We start from the raw sequence: 16,869 nt of genomic DNA on the forward strand, positions 1-16,869 counted from the left end.
AAAACGATAAAAACTCTGTATATAATAAAAAGAGGAAATGCATGTAACAGCAACAAAAGAACGTAAGAAAATAAGTTTTGTTTTCGTCTCTCCTTGACTATCATCCCCTTCCCCTCCCTCGCTATTATGCCCCTCTTTGCAATGAGATCCGAGATCGGCGAGATCACTCTAAACTGAAGCGCTCGCTGTGTATGTAGTATTATTTTTCTCTTTTTTTTTGCACTCAACAGCGAGTGTTGCACATTCATACGTCACGGGGTGACGACTTGAACTTTCAAAGAAAAACCCGTTTGCCGGCAGAATCGTGCGGACCAATGGGAGCGCGGCGCTGGACCAATGGCCGGGGGTGCCTGATGCATGCGCGCTGGCGTCGGCCAATGGGAGCGCAGATCTGCAGCCGAGCGCTCGCAGTGTCTTTCGGACGGATGACAACAAAGAGAACCGACTTGCAGTGTCACGACTATCGGCGTGAATTTAGAGTCATTTTACACACGGGCGGACAAAGAAAGCTGCACTCGAGTCGTGTAACTGATAAGGAATATGAAGAGGAGAAATGCCGAGTGTGGCAAACTACGGCGGCCCCTGAAAAGGAACAAAATCACAGAGGGAATGTACGGCAGGTACGACAGGCCCATATGTGTTTTATCAAAATGGCTGACCCCAAATTGTTATTTTGGCTCCCGAAAATTAATCGGCCCGCACCCGCTGAGCCAGAATTGGCTCAAAAACCCTTCGGCCGCCGTCTTTCGGCCCCATTTGAGGCCCGAGCCTTCGACTCGGCCCAATCCGAACTCGAACCTCGACTACAAGATTTGCCCTTTTTCTACTAGGACTTTGCTTTTTTGCCCAATTTCAAAGCCGGTCCAGCGCTCTAATCATTCTTTTCACCCACAGATCTTCGATGCAAATCAGATTCGAACACATTTTGGCGAAATTCTCGCCGACCGCCGACACGTCTTCGCGGCGAAAGATGTTTCATTTTGGCATGCTGGGATGTTATTATGTGTGCCCTTGGGCTCGTGTTCCCGCGCGCTCCCTAATTAGGCATTCTCGCGAGCGGACCAGTTTGTCAGCAAATCCGATAAATCCAGTCACTGGTCGAGAAAGATTTTCGTCCGCAACTGGGCCGAGAAATCTCTCTCTTTCGAGAGCGCCGCCGAGGGCCAGTGCCAAAAATCTTCTTGATCGGTTTGGGACTTTGATATCGAAGACGTCACACGCGTTGCATGATCTCATTATTCATGCTCGTGCACCAGTTTTAATAATTCTCTCTAGTTTTAATGTCGTGAAACCTTCTGGAATTAATCGCTGCCCGTTTATGGTTCTCGCCGGCGGAAAGTTTTTATACCTATTGGCGCCGCGGCTCTTGATATAAGCATCATAATACTTGTTTGTAATCAATTTCACTCAATGGAACCCTTCACTACCCAATTACACATGCATTCGTGACAGTTTCTGCATGGTTTGGAATAAAAAGATACCTTTTAGTTAAAATGTCAATTAAAAAAAAAAATCAAGGGTAGAAATTTTTTTTCGAATTTTCTAATATTTTTTTTATTATTAATTTGCTTTTGATTTGTGGAAGAAATAGTTTTGTAGTGACCAACGAAATTTGAAATAAAATTGGTGTAAGATTTGGGGATAAATTAATCAAATTGAAATAAGTCGTTTCTTAATTATTTCATGTCCAGGCTGTAAGAAATTGCCTATTTTATCCCATTTCACTTGCTTTTTTGGCACTATTTTTTAGTTTTGTTTCATTATTAGTTCTACTTTCTAGCTTTCCTCGCGTACAAATTTAATCAAAATCTGAGTCAATCGTCAGAGAATTTAATTTATGAATGCAACCAGCGCAACGCGTATGTTAAGAATTTGCCTAAATCGCTATAATTGTGCATTTGATATATTATGTTCTTGAAATTTGTGTTTTATTTTAAAAATTGTTAGTTTTTTTTTCACATTTTATTGAAAATATTTTCAAAATTTGACAAACTTAGCAAAATATATTTCGTGTCGATTTTTTTTCTAAATTAATTAAAAATGTTCAAAACAGTGAAGGCAGAGTTTAGGTTGTGTTGCAATTTCATTCACGTCATTGAAAACAGAAAAACACAAAATCGAGCTTGATAATGACCAATGATAACTGATGAAAATCATACTTCCTTTCAAATCATGCATAAAACTATGGATGTTTCGTAAAGTAATTGACGACATTCAGTACATACTGTTTGTAGTGCTAAAAAGTTTCATTTGACTGAAGAGTTTTCTTTTGAAAATAGATTTTTTTATGTAATTAATTATTAAAACATAATTTTTATATTATATTCAGTTTCAATCAAAATTTATTCCACAAAAGTAAAATCCCATATTTGAAGTTGTTATTATCAAAAGTCCATAATTTATTTTAAAATTAATGCAGAAAATTAATTAAAAACATTTTCTAATATTTTCATGCGTTTAATTAAAAGTAAATAAAAAACTCGTTTTTTTTAATTGGATGCTTATCTTATCAAAACAAGGCTAATCGGCTTTGAAAATAATATTGTACTCCAATGAAGGAAGTATAAAATTCCCTTTTTTAATGCTTTCCTCCTCATTATGCTCTCCACACTGAGAACTAATTCAAACTGAAAATGGCCTGTTTCAGCAGCACCCTTCTGTACGTCAAGTTTCTGGCACTATGGCTGCTGGTGATTTTGGCAGATTTCATTCTGGAGTTCCGTTTTGAGTTTCTCTGGCCGTTCTGGCTCCTGCTGCGAAGTGTTTACGACTCGTTCAAGTATCAAGGCTTGGTAAGCAATGGAGTTTAAAAGAAAAACCACTGTACTCATGTTTTCGTTTATTTTTGCAGGCCTTCTCCGCTTTCTTCATCTGCATTGCTCTCACCTCAGACATGATTTGTTTCTTTTTCATCCCAGTACACTGGCTTTTCTTTGCGGCGAGTACGTACGTGTGGGTTCAGTACGTCTGGCATACAGGTCAGTACATTTTTATTTTCAAGGAATTGGAACAGAAGCCTGGGAAATAGCAAATGCTGTTGCAATTTCACAAGACGCTAATTATTTGCCTAAATTATTCATATGCGGCCTCAATCAATACAATCCATTTTGATAATTATATTTGAACGAGACTGTGAACTGCGACACATTTCCTGTCAAAGGTCAAATTTATTGACATTTCCATTGATGAAAATTTTTTACCATTGTAAATTCTGTAGAGGCAACAAAGGTTCTAATTCAATTTCAATTTGGTTGGTAAAAATATTGTAAAAGCTATCGTAACCTCAACTTCCTCTTTGTGAAACAAGGGGGTAGGGAGAATTATGATAAAGTATGAACTTGTGGTTTTATGTGTTATCTTTTTCAATTGTAAATATTGTTAGAAAAAAATGTGGCTTTTGATTCAGTCAGTCCCTAGAAAAAAAACCTGTATTCTAAATTATAAAACCTGAAATTCGCATAAACAAAATCTCCATATTAAATAAATAAATATTTGTTAAATTTCCAGAGAAAGGCATCTGCTTGCCAACAATTATGCTGTGGCTGCTGTTTGTGTACGTGGAGGCTGCGGTTAGACTCCGTGATGTGAGGCACATGCCGTTCCACCTAGACCTTTGCAGGCCGTTTGCAGCTCATTGGTAAATTTGATTAACAAATTACGATTCAAGTACTAATTGGCACTGATTCCAGCATTGGCTATCCTGTGGTGACTCTTGGGTTTGGCTTCAAGAGTTACGTGGGCTACAGGATGCGGCAGAGAAAGCAGCGCGAAGTGTCGAAGGAGAACGACTTTTACCTTCAGCTTTTGCAGCAAGCGCTGCCGGTGGAGTTGACGCCGCCAACGCCGCCGTTGGAGACGACGTGCGCCGAGAAGAGCAGTAAAGCGCTGGAGAATGGCAGCATATCGAACGGCTCCGTTCACCACCACCACAGCACACCGGCGTCGCAGCCGAGCGTGGCAAAAAGCAACCATAGGAAGTCGCTGGACAAGGGCGCATCCAATGGTGATGAGGCCAAGGAGAAGAAGCACATGAACGGCTCCATTACGGGTGATATTGACTACATGGAAAAGCCGGGGTCGATCAACGACTTTGACGAGAACGAGGTGGACAAGGACAAGAGCTCCAAGGGCTCCCTCAAGTCCAACTCGGCCAAGTGGTCGCAGGTCAAGGAGAATTCTGTCAATTCTCAGAGGGAGCGCAAGAACAAAGCCAACAGGGAATCGCCGTCGACTGAGGCCAACCCAGTTCCTCAGAAGGACGAGAATAGTATAAGGTAATCTAAGAACTTTTTAATAAACTCTTTCATGGAAGTTTCTATTAAAATTTAATTATTTTTTTATTCCTCAGTATATTAATTTGAAATTCAATTTGAGTAATTTTAGTGAATTAAGAAAAGAAAAAAAGGAACTATTCATTAGCTTTAAATTCCCCTTTCATTCATGATTAACTTAATGGATTTCAAATTTTAGGAAAAGAATTTGTAAATGGCTAATTTCAAATTAATAAAAAATTCTAATTTATTTTTACTCTCCAGGTTGGAAGCTGAAATCAAGAGATTAAAAGCAGACCTGCACTCGAGTAAACAGTCAGAACAAGAGCTCAAGTCGCAGATCAGCAATCTCATCTCGGGCGAGAAGAGCGTGAAAAACACCCTTTCGCAGCTGCAAGCGGACAACGACGCGCTGCAGTCAAAGCTGCACAACCTGGTGACGGCCCGGCAGTCGGACAAGCAAAACGTCGCCCAGCTTGAGAGACGGCTGACCGATGAGCGACGCGTCCGTTCCAATGTCGAGTCGCAGCTGCAGAATGAGCGCAAGGCGGCCAAGAAGGCGGAGGAGGCGGCCACGGCGCGCGCCATCGCCATGGCTGCGGCCGCTGCTGCTGCGAAGAGCGAGTGCACTGAAAGCTGCAGATCTCGCAGGAGGGATCTTGAGTCTGATGTCAAGCATTTACGGAGGGAGCTGAAGGGAAAGGAGGACCGGTGTGTTTCTCTCGAAATGGAACTTCAGGTAATAATTTACCTTCCACTTCCTATTTTATTGCATGATTTGCATTTGTTTTCAACAAAGAAATCAGAAAATCTTTTATTATTTACAAACTCTTTTCACCGATCTTTTTTATTTGAATATTAAACACAAAACGTATTCTGACGCTTATTTAAATTTGGTTTATAAACGAAAATTTATTTCTGTTTTACGGTTTTATAACAAATGTAAGTGTAAATGAATGTTGGTAATTGTCATTTAAAATCACTAAATTATCTGTTCAGTTTATTGGTTTTATGAAGTAAATAATCTGAAACAGGTTTTAAATTATTGCAACCAAATTTTTTTTGATCTGTTACTGGTCCACAAAGTATCTCATATTTTAAGATGTTCTGGTTTGATAAATTTAAATAAATGATATTTTTATTAATTTTTTTTTTAAATTCTCATTTCGTTGCTTTGAACTTTTTTTAAATAATTCAATTCCCACTTGTTAATTCAATTTGGAATCCTTTTTTATTTCATTTTTATTTAAATTTCCTTTTAATGTAAATCTTGTGTCTTTTTTTTACGTTTTTCAATTAGGAGCTTTTAACTTGAAGCAATTACTCTGATAAGTGCTAGCCAATAATTTCTACTGAAATTGGCTGGATTTGTAATGAAATAAATCTAATAAATATCTTTATTAAAAGAACTTCAAAACAGAAAAAAATTGATTTTTTACAGATGTTGCGCCCCTACAAGGAAAGCCACTCGGAGATTGAAAGACTGTGCCAGGCTCTGACCAATTTGAAAGATAAAAACATGCTCTTGGAGAACAGTCTGAGTGCAGAGACTCGCATTAAACTGGATCTCTTCTCTGCCTTGGGCGAAGCCAAGAGGCAACTGGAAATAAGTTCAAGTAAGCTTTGCTTCTGTTTGAATAAATTTCAGAATTCAACTTTGGATTTTTCCCTCTCAGATCTGTTGCGCGCAAAGGAAAAGGAGACCGAAGAGCTGAAGTTGAAGATCACCCAAGTCATCGCCGTGGCCGACTCTTTCAGCCCCGCCGCCCTCGAGATGGTGACCATGGGCAACTCGTCCAAACTGATGTTGGGAGATCACATCATGAGCCTGCAACCCTCCTGCAATTCGAACCTCGACCCGAACGCCACTGCTTACACCCCCAAGAGCGGAGGTATCACCTCCACCGAGGCTTGAGAGGAAGGTACAGCGCGTTTTTAATTTATTTTCAAGTAGTATTATCAAGCATACAGCAGCAGGACTTCTATGGTGTATTTTGAAATGACGAGAAACCAAATGTTTTAATTTATTTTTAAAAATCAAAACACGACGAAGGACATGATTTACGGAAAACAGTACAACTGCATCATACTTTTGATTTCAAGCGAGAAAAATATACACATTAATTGTTGAGCAAAGTTGCGCTTTTTGAAGCTTGAGACTCTTCCTTTTCCACTTGGAGAAACTTGTTCGATACTCCCAAGTCTGGTGTAGCGCTGGAGTTTTGGGTGTAGTGTGAGCTTTAGAGCAGATACACGCGAAAAATTGTTTCTTCCCACCAGAGAAATGTAAAAACTCAAATTAGTTTCAAGTCAGTCTTGCAAATCGACAGCAAGTGGAAAGTAAAATAACCGACTTCCGTCTCAAAATCCGGCACGGCTCAGTACTTTTTATAATAATATATTTCATTAAATTCAACAAAGACAAGCAACTATTTTCTTATGTTATTTTGAGAAACCAACTGAGTTTCCTTATTATTTTTTTTCTTAATGAATATTTTTGTATAATTATTGGTTTTGTCATCTTTCGACTACAGTCGTAGACCTCCTGTCGCCAACGACAGATTTTGATTTAGGGTTTTACTACTTTTGACCTAAATGGAAAAAGTATTGATTAGTTCCTTTTTTTAAATATTCGGTGAAATGTCCAAGATGGAAAATTAATTTTTTTGAATTTCGCTTGTGTGCCACACCGACTCGGCTGACCTGCAGTCGAGACCCTTCCTTCCTTCTCCATCGAGCCCCTGAAACCGCCCCGCCCTCAAAACCCTAAAAATCGGTACCCCTTTGTCTAAAGTCAGAACTGATTTGTTTAGGCAAGCAGAAGAGAGGGTGAAGAAAAAGAAAGAAAATGTTCACATATTTTTGTGTTTTTGTTGTGATAATAATTAACTAATGGTTTGCATCATTTCAATTGAATTAATAGACTTCATTGTGTAAATAACAAACGGGAAACACATACAGTAAGCAAAGTGGTATTGCAGAGTGAAACAATATTTTTATTAATATCCAACAAAAGAACCGAGCACAAAAAATAAATCGACTAAGCATAAAAAGAAAATTATAGAAATCGATTTGATTATTTTTAGTTCCAGACCAGGTAGAATTATTTAGAGTGGCTTTCGGATTGACCAATATTCATTCATTTTTACTGAAATGCATTTATTTGGGAATCATGACGAGATGGATAATTAATTAATTCCGGGCGTTCGACGCGTTTGCCTGCGACCATCTGCACTGCCCACTTGAAACCGTACTTAAAAGTTGAATTGTAAAAATCTGCATCACAATCCCTTCTAACAAGGTATGCTCCCGAGATGACACACCCCGATTTTAATGAAAATTGGTGCACAACTTCTACTACCCATTGGTACCCCAGAACGGTAATTAATTTTTGCCCAATTTTCCTTGTTTAATTTTTGCCATTTAAACTCCATGTAATTTGAATTACATTGGAGAAATCAGATGTAGGCAACTTATATACACAGAGGACGCTTTTGTTGCCTACATCTGATCGTTTTTAACATGCGTTTTAATGGAAACTACCCTCCCTTGTGAAATTGGGCAACTTTTGATAGCCATTCCATAACACCCAAGGGTAGTGCAAGTTGCATACCAACTTTCAACATAATCGGCGTGTGTCATCTCGGGATCATACCTTGTAAGAAAAAAAACAATTAACTTTTAGTAAAACCAAGTTTATTTTCAGTTCCTTATCAGTAATTTCATTTTGTTATAAAATCTTGTCGTTTCTTGCCCTTCTGCACAAATTGAGTGAAAAAAAGAACAAGCTTCAGCTTTTTTATTAATTAACTGCCATAAAGTGTAACAATTGAAGATGTTGTCTTATGTGTTTGCGTCCCTTGATTGATTGTACACCGTAAAACATATAATTGGAAGCAGACGTTAAATATTAGCACATGTAGCGGATCGGATCATAATTAAAAGTACATTATTTAAAAATAATAGTCGAAAGAGGATCTGTAGAGCCGACGGACCAAAACTGTCTTGTCGCGTTTTGTTGGAGAAAAAATATACTTGTCAAGCAGTTGTTTTCTTTCTCGAAAGAAGTAAAAAAATACAATTATTTCTACCTACATAATTTAGTAGTCTTGTAGTGTGTTTTTGATCTCAATAACTTTCTTGAAAATTGAAGAAGAAAAACTTTACTCTGATTGGACAAAGAATGTTAGTTTGAAACTAAAAAACGAGCACAAAATGGAGACAAAATGAATCAAATGTGTAATGTTGTGTTTTGATTTCGGGAAAAACGATCTATAGATGTTTACTCATTTAAGGACGGAAACAGGAAAAGTATTGAAAACAAGAAGTCAGTCAGGATGTTGAATGTTGTGAATCATTATTCGTCAAAGCTGGAATTGACCGACGGGCAATAATGAAGCACCTTTTTGACGATTATGTGGACAAAAAACCGTAATACACACACACGATGTTGCAACTCGATGTTACTCCCTAAGAATGTAATATGGATAAAAATATAAAGTGGAGACAGTTGTTTTGTAAATGTTAGAAAACTACTTTTTATACTGGTGATCACTGATGCCACAAAACATTGAATACAACCAAAAAAAAAATACAACTGCAGACGGGACAAAAAGAAACCAGGCTCTTTGTAAAATTATACCGGAGGATGAAAAAGTTGAGACATTTCTAATATACTAGTGAATTGTGCCAATTCAGGCCTCTGCTCAGTTATTGATATGTGTTAAATTATTAGAGCTCCGTTTTGAATATATTATTCATTGTGAAAAACAGACACTCTTTCACTCACTCACTCGACACAAACACACAACAATACCCGGTGGGCGGCAACAATTTTTGGATACTTTGAAAAACCACTTGAACGAGAAAACAAAGTTTGGATACTGAATTTTTTGAGGTAGTCGTCCATGCAAAGAACAAATTACTACAACAACTCAATAACTTGAATGTTTGGAGATGTGTTGCTCTCTATGTGTAAGTCAGAAAAGTACAGAATAAAATCAAAAATTAAAAATGATTGTAATTCGTTTTCATTTCTTTGTCCCTTATAATTCAATTCAGGAATTAATCGATAGGTTCTTAAATCTTTCAGAGTTTTAAAATTAAACATTAAAATGAAATCTTGTTATTATTTGATTTTTTATTTGAAAAAATAACAATAGTCCTGAAATCTTTTTATTCCAAAAGGATAACTCACGTCCTAATATATTAATAAATTGAGGAAGTTTTGAAAGTAAAAATTTTAATTGTTGTTATAAAATTTCACCCTTTTTTTCTCTCCCATTAATTTTAAACAAATTAAAAATTAATTTTAAACAAATTAAAAATTAATTACCAATTCGGTTTTGTTTTTAAAGTCGCTGTTTGTAAATATGTGTCATCTTAAAACATACCTATTATTTTTAATTTTCGTCAAAATTTTTGTGAGCTTTTAATATGAAATCCACCTCAAGTGTTAATTTTCAGTTCAAACATTATTTTAGAATCTTTTAATGAAGTAAAATTTTAAGAAAGCTAATTTCCCTTGAAACCGCACAATTTTTTGCAAGATGATTTCACAATTTGCGAAGATAATTAGCATTGATAAGTGCGCACTGCATCAGTGTCCTTGGGTTGACTGGTTGGTCGTAGAGAAGTGTGGTCGCGCGATTGGAGAAGGAGTAAAACGAGCCCTCGTATGCTCGCCAATGAAGTAAACACACACTCGGCAGCGTTTCGTCATAAATTTTTAAAAGCCGCCAGCAGCAGGTTCATTAAAAAAAGGTGTATCTTCAGATCGCGGCAGTGGAGAGAGTAAAAAAGAACAAAATTTAAGTCGCCGGGCCTCCCATTCCATTGCCAGCGTGACAGCCAAGGGGTCAACAACGATGTCCACAAACGAACAATTCAAGGTAAATAAGGAAAAAAAAGTGCACGAAAAATTTACTCTTATGTATATTTTGTAAAAAATTAACAATATATCCATTTAATTTAAATATTTTTGTGACGCTTAAGTATCTAATTGTAATTATTTAAAAAGTTAATATCATGAGAATTAAAATCAGCTCTGGGGATGCAAAATTCAATAACGCGAGCGAAATTTTTAATTCTGCAATCTTGAGATATTCAAATAAGGTTAATCATTTCTTGTTGTTCCCGATGTTTGATCATTCGATCTCTTTGAAACATTTTTTAATCATTCATTTATTTATTTTCTTATTTTTCGTGCTTCAATTTTTTACTACACAAATGAGCTTTTTATTAAGCATGTAAAACTCCTTATAATTCAAAAAAATTATTTATTAGAGAAGGCTTTTTCCTCAATTGATAATTACTGGGCCTTCCAGAAAAGCCGACGTGCCCTGGCGACACGCGTCGTCCTCTTCTAGATTATTTTCTCAAATCGCTGCTCTGCCGCCTCTCGCTCACCTTGAGAGCTTCGACTCGCCAACAGCGGTTTTCTTTCTTATTATTTACTTCATTTCTTCCCCTGCGGCCATAAAATCCGTTTTTAATTGCGCACAAGCAAACCCTGTGATTTGACGCCAATAACCAATAACACGCATTATTAAAAAAATAAGTTTGAACCAAATTCGCCAAAATTTCAAGACTTTCCAACAAAATAAGAAATTAATTTCAAAAATATCATTTACGCAACGCGCATCATTAAATTATTTTAGTACAATTTTTCCAGCGATTTCCGACTCTTTAAAAAACTGGTTATTGTTGAATTGGTATAAAAAAAAATATGCTTTTTTTTCTTTGCGATGTCCCTTCACTACTTGACGCACCTCAAATTATTTTCCAGTATCTGAGCGGATTTGGCAACGAATTTGCGACTGAGGATCCACGCTGCCCAGGCGCCCTCCCCGTCGGCCAAAACAACCCCCAAAAATGCCCCTACGGACTCTACGCCGAGCAATTGTCTGGAACTGCTTTCACAGGTTTGATCATTTGATATATTCATTTATTTTTGTTATTACTATTTATTCTTCTCGGTCAATACAGAAATTAGCTCTAAAACAGCCAATATTAAAGAATTAAAAAAAAAATTATAGTAATTAAAGACGCAGCCAGTCTGACTGATTGTGAGTCATATGAAAGAAATTTTTAAAAAAAATGTAAATTTTAAAAACCTAAAATTTAAAATGAAAAATTTTACAATTTTTATTTAAATTTAAAAATTTTTGCCGATTTTTGTAATATTTTTGCTCTTGATGGAAGTTTGTTCTTCTTGATTTTCAAAATAATCAAAATTAAATTAGGCAAATCTTTGACTCTTCAAATGTCCGTATGTTTCAATCGGCTTGAAAAATTGTCTCTTCGTTGAACGCTGACAAATACGAATCTCCCATTTCCCCTTTGTTAGCCACCCATATTTTAGCTGAAAGGTCAAAGTTGCTGACGATGAATTTTTCAGTGAAAAAGTAAATCCAATCGACCCTGGATTCTCCCGCCTCAAAGTACAATTTTTGGAGGGCCAAGCATTTGTTCAAAATTTCCTCGTTGATGATTGCCGAGTAATTGCGTCCTTGAATAGTTTTTCCTACTATCACCTTTTGCACCACCTAGAAAAAATAAAAATATATATCTTTTTTTAACATTAGAGGGAAAATTACTTCTCTAAGGAGGGGCAAAATCGATGGCTTTCTCAGGAATTCCGGTACGTATCCCATGGTGGTCGCGATCAGAGGCCAATTTGACTGGCAGGGGTCGCAGTCGCACTCAAAGTAAAATTTTTCTCGCAGGATCGCTTGTCTTCGCGACCTGGGCATTCCTCCGTAATCAGGGCCGTAGCTGCCGAATATCTGTTGGCCCTTTTTGATGGGTCGAATAGCTTTGACAACCTGAAAAATTTAAAATAAAAAATAAAAATAAAATGAAAAAGACTAGTCAAAGTCTCAAAAAGAAGTCATTTTTAATTGTATTTCCAGAATCCTCGATTGAATAATTCAAATTTGATATTTTATCGTCTCTAGAGCATTGTTGTCTCCTAAAGTAAAAATTAATGTCCGGAAATGTAACTGTAAGATATAAAATGACTTAATTTATTAATACTCTATGGTATTAATTAATTTTGGAGTTTTTTTTTTTTATAAATTTTGATATTCGTGTCAAACCTGCGTGCCGAGGTGAAACACCCTGGTGACATTGGCGTCGCACGAGTGGTTGATGAGCGCCACCGTCGGGTACAAACCCCTGCCGATGACCTGTCGCAGGCGGAAGGCGTCCGCCGAGGGGACCACGTGGCTCTCGTCTATGGTGTACGAGTTGCGCTGGAAGACGAGCAGCGCCCTGACGCAAACCCCCGCCAACCTTTGCTGCTCCTCGCAGTCCTCGCAGCAAACCCTGCACAAGGTCTGCGCCAATTTTCCGACGCGCTCCATTTTCTCGTCAGGGAAAACATCCGGCAGCAGCGAAAGCGCTTCGGATATCTTTGGGTCAGGGAAGGTGGACAGCACTTTCAGCATGATCCGCACCCACGAACTGGTGCTGTCAGGGTCGGACGGGGCCTTCAGGGCATCGTATTTGCGTCGCATGCGGCACTCGTCCTTGTGGTAGCCACGCCAGGCCGATTCTTCACACTCGGTGCTGCAGTAAAGAGCCTAGTAATTTTATTAATTACAATTTTGTTAAGCCAATTTATTTTTTAAATTTTATTGATTATAAATTTTTTTGTAAATTTTTATCTTAGAAAAACGAAGAAATTTAATTCTGTAGCTTGAATTATGAAGAGAATAAATTTATTCTATTTTAACTATTTATTAATTATGTATAAATTATTTTATTTTCAAATCAATAATTTTATTATCTTTTGAAATTAATATTATCTGTTCATCTATTTAAATTTAACATTGAAATTGAAAACAGTCCAACACGTTTTATGAAACACAATAGAGTAATTGTGCCGTTTTTAACACTTAATTTAAAATTTTATACAATATTTTATTGTAAATTTTTTTTGTGAACAATTTTCCTCACAAAATACTTTCATACTCTGTATTTTACGCAAGGTTCATCTTTTCTAAACTAGTTATATTTTTTCAATTAAAACATTTATTAATCTAAAACTTAATTCCATTTTTCTTATTATTTTTATGTTGAAGAATTTTAAACTAAAGATCCGTCCTCCTTACCCATTTGCAACTTTTGCAGGGCTCCAAAGTGAGGCACATTTTGTAGCAGTGTGAACAGTGCGTCCAAATTGCCTCCTTATTACCCTTTTCAAGATTTTCTGTCTCAATGAGAAATGAAATGACTGGATCCTCCACTACTAAAACGTCCCCTAAGGAAATAAAAAAAAATGGGAAATTCCAACGAAAAATTCTGATTCGGGAAAAAAAATCTTATTTACGCTGGACTTGAGCTTTTAGCAGAAGCGTGAGGGACTTTTTCGCCCGTTTATTGATGACATTATAATCTTAATTTTGCATTTAAAATACTACTTTAATAAACATAAATAATTTTTACCTGTGTTAATGTCTCTTGCCGCAATTAAGTGCCTGCCGAACTTTGAGTCATTTTTCACCTCGACCGCATTGGAAAGTCTCTCGTTGTCCGTCCTGGCGCCGTGGCTCAACGGGGGCGCTTTCAGGTACCGGACACTCAGCCCTGGCGCCGACCTGGGATCCTTTTTCTCCTCCCTGACCGCCTCCAGCAACTCTTGCTTTTTCTTCTCGGACAACGGGCCGTCCCGAATGGACCTCTGGGCCTCGCAAAGGCTCTCGTCACTCTCGGACACTCGGCCCAACGCCTTCCAGCACTCGGCCGTCCGCAGGTGTAGCTGGTACCTGAGAATCTCAGGGTAGTTGTGTGTCAGGGCGCGACGGGCGTCTTCGATGGCCTGAATGAAGTGTCCTGTTGCCTGAAGGGCGGCGCTTCGGGCGGCGTAGCCGAGACCTTTGGAGGATTCGTCCGTAGCCAGAGCGATGCTCTTGGTAAAATTTGCCACCGCTTCTAAATAGACACCGTCCTTCAGCAGGGCCGAACCTTTCTTCCGAATCGTCTCAGGGTCCATGGTCGAGGATAACAATTAATTTAAAATCAATATTGGAGTTTATCGAATCGGGCGGTGCCTCGCGAGGACTGATAGACTTTGTTCTCGAAATTCTGGGCGCTCTAAAATTAAACGCCCGCCAGAAAGAGCGAGAGATTAGCATGGTGTGTAGCTTTTGTTTCTTTCTCGCTCACGTTAGAGTGCGGGTGCCCCTGCACGCACATTGAAAACACTAAGCTGTCAACAATTGAAAAAGCCGAAAATAAACTCTTATTCTGCGTGCTTTTGCAAGAGCGCCGTTAAATACAAACTTCTAATTTTTTTACTGGATGATGCGGAATTTTAATTATTTTAATATTTGAAAAAGAACAAACTTCATCTGCCTTAAAAGATGTTTAAACCATTATAAATATAGGCTTTTTTAATACTTTTATAATTTAATTTTTTATTGAATTAAAATGACGTTTTCATAGGTTATTTCCCATAAAATAGTAGCAAAAATGATAAAAATATGTATTTTTAATATCAAAGTTTGGTGCATTAATTTCATTTTCCCATTTCAATAAAAAATTATATCCTTTTTGGCCAGTTAAATTTTAAAATTATTTTATTGCTGTTTATTTTTTTCTTTTTTTTATCATTCTTGAAATAATTTAACTAATTGATATTTCCAATAAATTTTTATTCAAGCCCCCAGGACTGAGAACCAGAGGTCGTGGTTGTACAGGATCCGTCCGTCTGTCATTCACAAACCATTTGCGCCACTTCAAGCTGCTCCCAAATTTTTCAACCACGACTGGAACGAAAATGAGCCGAATCCAAATCAGGTATAATCATTTCAGATTAAATTGAAATATTTAAATAATTAAAGTATTTACAGATGCGTTGGAGGCCCTACGATATTCCTGCCTTGGAGAAAGCAGTCGATTTCCTCCAGGGCTTGCACACCGTTTGTGGCGCCGGAGATGCGAAGACTCGAAACGGAATCGCGGTCCACGTTTACTTATGCAACACTTCCATGACCAACTCTTGCCTTTACAACTCCGACGGTGACTTCTTGTTCGGTAAGAAAAAAATAGTGAAATTAAAATTATTCAAATTAATTGTACCAAATTTAGTTCCGCAGCAAGGCCGCCTCAAAATTACGACCGAATTTGGAAAGCTGATTGTCAACCCCAATGAAATCTGTGTTATTCAGGTCTGAGATCTAAAACAAATACAAATTTTTTGAAATAATTTAAAATCAAAATTAATTTTAATACAGCAAGGAATTCGCTTCAGTATTGAAGTGGAAGGGCCAACTCGTGGCTACATTCTCGAAGTCTATGACGGGCACTTCCAACTTCCAAACCTCGGACCCATTGGTAAAATAAAACAAGCATGAAAAGTAGACAAATTAAATATTTCATTTCTTTTTTAATTTAAAATTATAATTCAAGTTATATGAGGAAATATATTCAATAGCTCTAATAAAATACTTGATTGAAATTTATTTTTAATTAATTTTTTATCTAAAGGCGCCAACGGTTTGGCAAACCCAAGAGACTTCCTGACGCCAGTGGCTTGTTACGAGGACCGAGATGTACCTGAAGGGTTCAGGGTGGTCTCCAAGTTCCAGGGTAAACTGTTTGAAGCCAAGCAGTTGCACAGCCCCTTCGACGTGGTCGCCTGGCACGGAAACTACGCGCCGTACAAATACAACCTGGACCACTTCATGGTCATCAACGCCACGCAGTTTGACCACGCTGTAATTTTAATATAATATATATTTTTCATCAAGGTGCAAGGAGAAATAAAAAATTTATTCCAGGACCCTTCGATTTTCACTGTGCTGACTTGCCCTTCGAACAAGCCCGGAGCAGCAATCGCTGACTTTGTGATCTTCCCTCCGCGCTGGGCGGTCCAGGAACACACATTCCGACCTCCATACTACCACAGTGAGTTGATTTTAATTTGTAAAAATTCTTTGAATGATTAATTAAAATTATTTTGATAACTAAAATTAAATTTTAGGGAACTGCATGAGTGAGTTCATGGGACTGATTAAGGGCAATTACGAAGCCAAGGAGGATGGATTCGCCCCTGGCGGCGCCTCTCTCCACTCGATGATGACTCCCCACGGCCCTGATTACAAGTGTTTCGAAGGCGCCTCAAATGGAGAACTGAAACCAGTGCGCGTTGCTGATGGCACACAGGTATAATTTAAAAATTATTGTGCAAAATCTGAATGTGTTTTAAAGGCTTTCATGTTCGAGTCATCGCTGAGTTTGGCAGTGACCAAGTGGGGAGAGGAAACGTGCCAGAAGTTGGATCACACCTATTACGAATGCTGGCAACCTTTGAAGAAGCACTTTGACCCCAATTGGAAGCCTCAATAATTTAAAAAAAAAATATTATCAAAAATAAAATAATGGTGGTAGTTCATATATTTACATGAATAAAAACTTGCTCGGATTTGATTTACCATTAACAAAATGATTAGCTTTATTTAATATGTTACAAATATTTATATACGGCCTTTGCGCGGTATTATGTATAATTTGATAGCCAAGAAGCAGTATCAACAGAGATTTCAATATGATATATACTTTTCCTGAAATATATTTCTGCATCTTTGTCCAA

The 16,869-nt window shown here is 37.6% G+C and overlaps 3 protein-coding genes across 4 annotated transcripts; 2 read left to right on the forward strand and 1 right to left on the reverse strand.

The window, feature by feature from the left end:
* The first annotated feature begins 401 nt into the window (after positions 1-401).
* On the forward strand, positions 402-7,571 carry LOC132194646 (macoilin). 2 transcript variants are annotated; one of them, XM_059616062.1, is made up of 8 exons: positions 402-620; positions 2,648-2,792; positions 2,852-2,978; positions 3,508-3,637; positions 3,690-4,274; positions 4,536-5,010; positions 5,713-5,887; positions 5,948-7,571. In XM_059616062.1, exons 1-8 carry the CDS (start codon positions 541-543, stop codon positions 6,184-6,186), a joined length of 1,956 nt encoding a protein of 651 aa, XP_059472045.1. In that variant the 5' UTR covers positions 402-540; the 3' UTR covers positions 6,187-7,571. The 2 variants fall into 2 exon arrangements, with proteins under 2 accessions (XP_059472045.1, XP_059472046.1); XM_059616063.1 differs by having other exon boundaries at positions 2,651-2,792.
* Positions 7,572-9,999: 2,428 nt separating this feature from the next.
* On the forward strand, positions 10,000-16,869 carry LOC132194752 (homogentisate 1,2-dioxygenase). Its single transcript, XM_059616233.1, has 10 exons — positions 10,000-10,162; positions 11,059-11,194; positions 14,938-15,074; positions 15,128-15,311; positions 15,366-15,445; positions 15,512-15,611; positions 15,765-15,994; positions 16,058-16,184; positions 16,261-16,442; positions 16,488-16,869. The coding sequence occupies exons 1-10, from the start codon at positions 10,139-10,141 to the stop codon at positions 16,623-16,625; spliced, it is 1,338 nt and encodes a 445-aa protein (XP_059472216.1). The 5' UTR covers positions 10,000-10,138; the 3' UTR covers positions 16,626-16,869.
* On the reverse strand, positions 11,200-14,551 carry LOC132194751 (SET and MYND domain-containing protein 4-like). Its single transcript, XM_059616232.1, has 5 exons — positions 13,722-14,551; positions 13,388-13,536; positions 12,371-12,856; positions 11,870-12,097; positions 11,200-11,818 (listed from the first exon to the last, which is right to left on the reverse strand). The coding sequence occupies exons 1-5, from the start codon at positions 14,266-14,268 to the stop codon at positions 11,549-11,551; spliced, it is 1,680 nt and encodes a 559-aa protein (XP_059472215.1). The 5' UTR covers positions 14,269-14,551; the 3' UTR covers positions 11,200-11,548.

This window comes from Neocloeon triangulifer, unplaced genomic scaffold (assembly GCF_031216515.1).
Source record: "Neocloeon triangulifer isolate White Clay Creek 2 clone unplaced genomic scaffold, ASM3121651v1 ptg000008l, whole genome shotgun sequence".
NCBI lineage: Eukaryota > Metazoa > Arthropoda > Insecta > Ephemeroptera > Baetidae > Neocloeon > Neocloeon triangulifer.

Coding starts and splice junctions, on each gene's coding strand:
- LOC132194646 (XM_059616062.1), top strand. CDS start 541: ATGAAGAGGAGAAATGCCGAGTGTGGCAAACTACGGCGGCCCCTGAAA. Junction 3,638..3,689: donor AGGCCGTTTGCAGCTCATTG/GTAAATTTGATT, acceptor CACTGATTCCAG/CATTGGCTATCCTGTGGTGA. Junction 4,275..4,535: donor AAGGACGAGAATAGTATAAG/GTAATCTAAGAA, acceptor TTTACTCTCCAG/GTTGGAAGCTGAAATCAAGA.
- LOC132194752 (XM_059616233.1), top strand. CDS start 10,139: ATGTCCACAAACGAACAATTCAAG. Junction 11,195..14,937: donor GTCTGGAACTGCTTTCACAG/GTTTGATCATTT, acceptor TTTTTATTCAAG/CCCCCAGGACTGAGAACCAG. Junction 15,612..15,764: donor TCCAAACCTCGGACCCATTG/GTAAAATAAAAC, acceptor TTTTATCTAAAG/GCGCCAACGGTTTGGCAAAC.
- LOC132194751 (XM_059616232.1), bottom strand. CDS start 14,268: ATGGACCCTGAGACGATTCGGAAGAAAGGTTCGGCCCTGCTGAAGGAC. Junction 13,537..13,721: donor GGCAAGAGACATTAACACAG/GTAAAAATTATT, acceptor TTATTTCCTTAG/GGGACGTTTTAGTAGTGGAG. Junction 12,098..12,370: donor TGTTTCACCTCGGCACGCAG/GTTTGACACGAA, acceptor TAAATTTTTCAG/GTTGTCAAAGCTATTCGACC.